The 2,321-nt window shown below is 62.9% G+C and overlaps 1 protein-coding gene across 1 annotated transcript in view; it reads right to left on the reverse strand.

Annotated features, from left to right (window-relative positions):
* ALDH16A1 (aldehyde dehydrogenase 16 family member A1) overlaps positions 1 to 2,321 on the reverse strand; it is a 17,067-nt gene that overhangs the window by 7,118 nt on the left and 7,628 nt on the right. Inside the window, exons 4-8 of the mRNA XM_045292634.1 lie at positions 1,659 to 1,837; positions 1,499 to 1,576; positions 1,203 to 1,384; positions 969 to 1,115; positions 38 to 215 (exon numbers count right to left, since the gene is read on the reverse strand). Coding sequence (XP_045148569.1) covers positions 38 to 215; positions 969 to 1,115; positions 1,203 to 1,384; positions 1,499 to 1,576; positions 1,659 to 1,837 — 764 coding nt within the window. The remainder of the gene's footprint in view (positions 1 to 37; positions 216 to 968; positions 1,116 to 1,202; positions 1,385 to 1,498; positions 1,577 to 1,658; positions 1,838 to 2,321) is intronic.

Raw genomic sequence — 2,321 nt, forward strand, 5'->3', positions numbered from 1 at the left:
CAGCCCCTCCTCCCTCAGACCAGGCTCACCTGCGCACCCTGCTTCTGGGCCTGGTGAACATAGCTCTCAGCCTGGGCAATCGCAGCGGCCCCTCGGGTCCCCATGTCCACGGCCCCGTCCAGGCCCCGGCCCACCCGCAGCCGTGTCATCCGTGCCTGGAGCCGCCTCACGGCCTCGTCCCACACGCTCTCCTGGATAAGGAGCCGGACGCCCCCCTGACGGAGGTGGGGAAAGGGGCGTCAGGATGTCCAGACTAGGGCGGGGGTGGGGTGGGTGGGTGACCCAGCTTCCCACGGAGGAGGGTAGAGGTTAGGGACCGTCCTCAAAGGCAGAAGCAGTGCGCCTTGGGGAGCGTCACACTAAGGGGCCAGAGACCCCAGAGCTGGTCAGAGGCCCCGAAGCCCGGCGACTTGCAGATAGTGGGGTGCAAACTGAGGAGGACAGTGAGCTCTCGCAAAGGCAGAACCCAGGAGGCCCAGGCTGCCCCAAACCGGGGGCGCCAAGGGCTCGGAGGCTAGGGCGTTAAAAGCAGTGACTCTCCCTGCCACTGCGGTGGGTGTCCTGGGGTCACACAGCGACCCCAAGGGACAGAGCAGAGGTGGCCTCTCATGCCTTCTGGGCAGTCAGCTTTCGGGAACTGGACCCAACCACGGTGCCACCCGGAGTCTGTGAGGGGTGGGGAGAAGGGCTGTCACCGGCAGCGGAGAGCGGTGGGAAGTCACGTGGCGGACGTGGAAGTCACGTGGCGGACGTGGAAGCCACGTGGCGGACGTGGAAGTCACGTCACATCACGTCACGACGTGCGTGCATGCGAAAACGGCTGTTCGCAGCAGACCTCTAGCTAAGTCACCAGGGCTTTAAAAAGAAGTGGAGGGGGGGGTTTAAAAAGTCAAGGTGCTGAAGTTGGGTTTGGGGGTTAAGTCCACTTTGGGGAAACTGAGGCACAGGGGAAACCCCTGGGGTCTCACCGGGCTGCGGTCGGACCAGGCGGCGTCCACCACGCCCTCCACTGCGGAATCAAGGTCAGCCGTCTCGGTGAGCAGCAGCAGCGACTCCGCCCCCAGGGCTAGGGACAGCTCGGTGCCCGTGCAGGTCCGCCGGAGGGCACGTCCTTCCTGTGCGACCCCGGGGGGCGGGCGTCAGCTGGGGTGGCAGCCGCTCCTCCCGGGCTGTGTCCGTCCCGCGCCCGGCCCGGCAGGTACCTCGACGGCCCCATAGAAGGCCACCTTCTGGACGGCAGGGTGCGAGGCCAGGGCGGAGCGCAGGGGCGCGGGCCCGCTGACCACGTTGAGGATGCCCGGGAAGGCGCCTAACTCGCCTGCCAGCTGGGCCAAGAGGAGGGGCGTCGGGCAGGCCGGCGGCACAAGGGCCACCACCGTGCAGCCTGGGGGAGGGGCTGGTCAAGACCCTGGAGTCCAGGCCCATAAGCCGGCCCCCCTCTGGCCCAGGAGTCCCTGCCCAGCCCCTCGCTTCTCCCCAACCCAGACTGCCCACTCACCCACAGCCAGGGCGGGGGCAATCCTCCGCATCATCTCAAGGAAGGTGAAAGTGGGAGGCAGGATGAGGCCAACCACCCCTGTGAAAGACACTGAGGTGGGCTGCGGCAGGCACTCCGGGGACATGGGGTGGGGCGAGGGGCTGGGACTCCCGGTTCTCACCCACGGGCTCCCAGCCAGCCAGCGCCTTCTCCTGGGCGTACGCCTGGCCTGCGTGGTAGCAGAGCAGCTGTTGGGCCAGAGGCATGTCCCTGTCTCGGACTTCTCGAACAGCCCGCCCAGTAGCCAGGGACTCCAGGGTCCACAATAGCTTCTGGTGCTTCTGGATCGCCTTGGCCAACCTGGGCGAGAATAGGGGTGAATGGTCAGTTCCAAACAGACCCCCATCATCTGGCATGCACCCTGCTGGCCCAGAAATACAAATCCCAATTAAAAAGAAAATACAAATCCCAAGAGGTCCCAGGGCATCGACAGCTATGTTCCAAAGGCAGTAGGCCAAAGAGATTCATGGGAATTGTAGTCCAATAAGGAAACACTAGCTTTAACCAGTTAAAAGCTCTTGGCTGCTCACACAAGTCTCAAGCCCGAGCAAAGGTACCGTAAGAGGTGCGGCTATGTATGGGAGTCTTAAAAAATGATCCATGAAAACCTTATGAAGCCAAGTTATCTCTGACTCTAATGGAGCCAATCAGTGTTAGCCCCATAGCAAATGGTATGGCCTGTGAAATGCTATACAGTGAACCTTGGCCACTTCGCGCTTCGACTTCCGCGGCTTCACTCTATCGCGGTTTTTGGTAACAGAGCATGCTCTGTCATTACTGCCAC

This window comes from Echinops telfairi, unplaced genomic scaffold (genome assembly GCF_000313985.2).
Source record: "Echinops telfairi isolate 266 unplaced genomic scaffold, ASM31398v2 ScPeMD7_655;HRSCAF=1070, whole genome shotgun sequence".
NCBI classification, from domain to species: domain Eukaryota; kingdom Metazoa; phylum Chordata; class Mammalia; order Afrosoricida; family Tenrecidae; genus Echinops; species Echinops telfairi.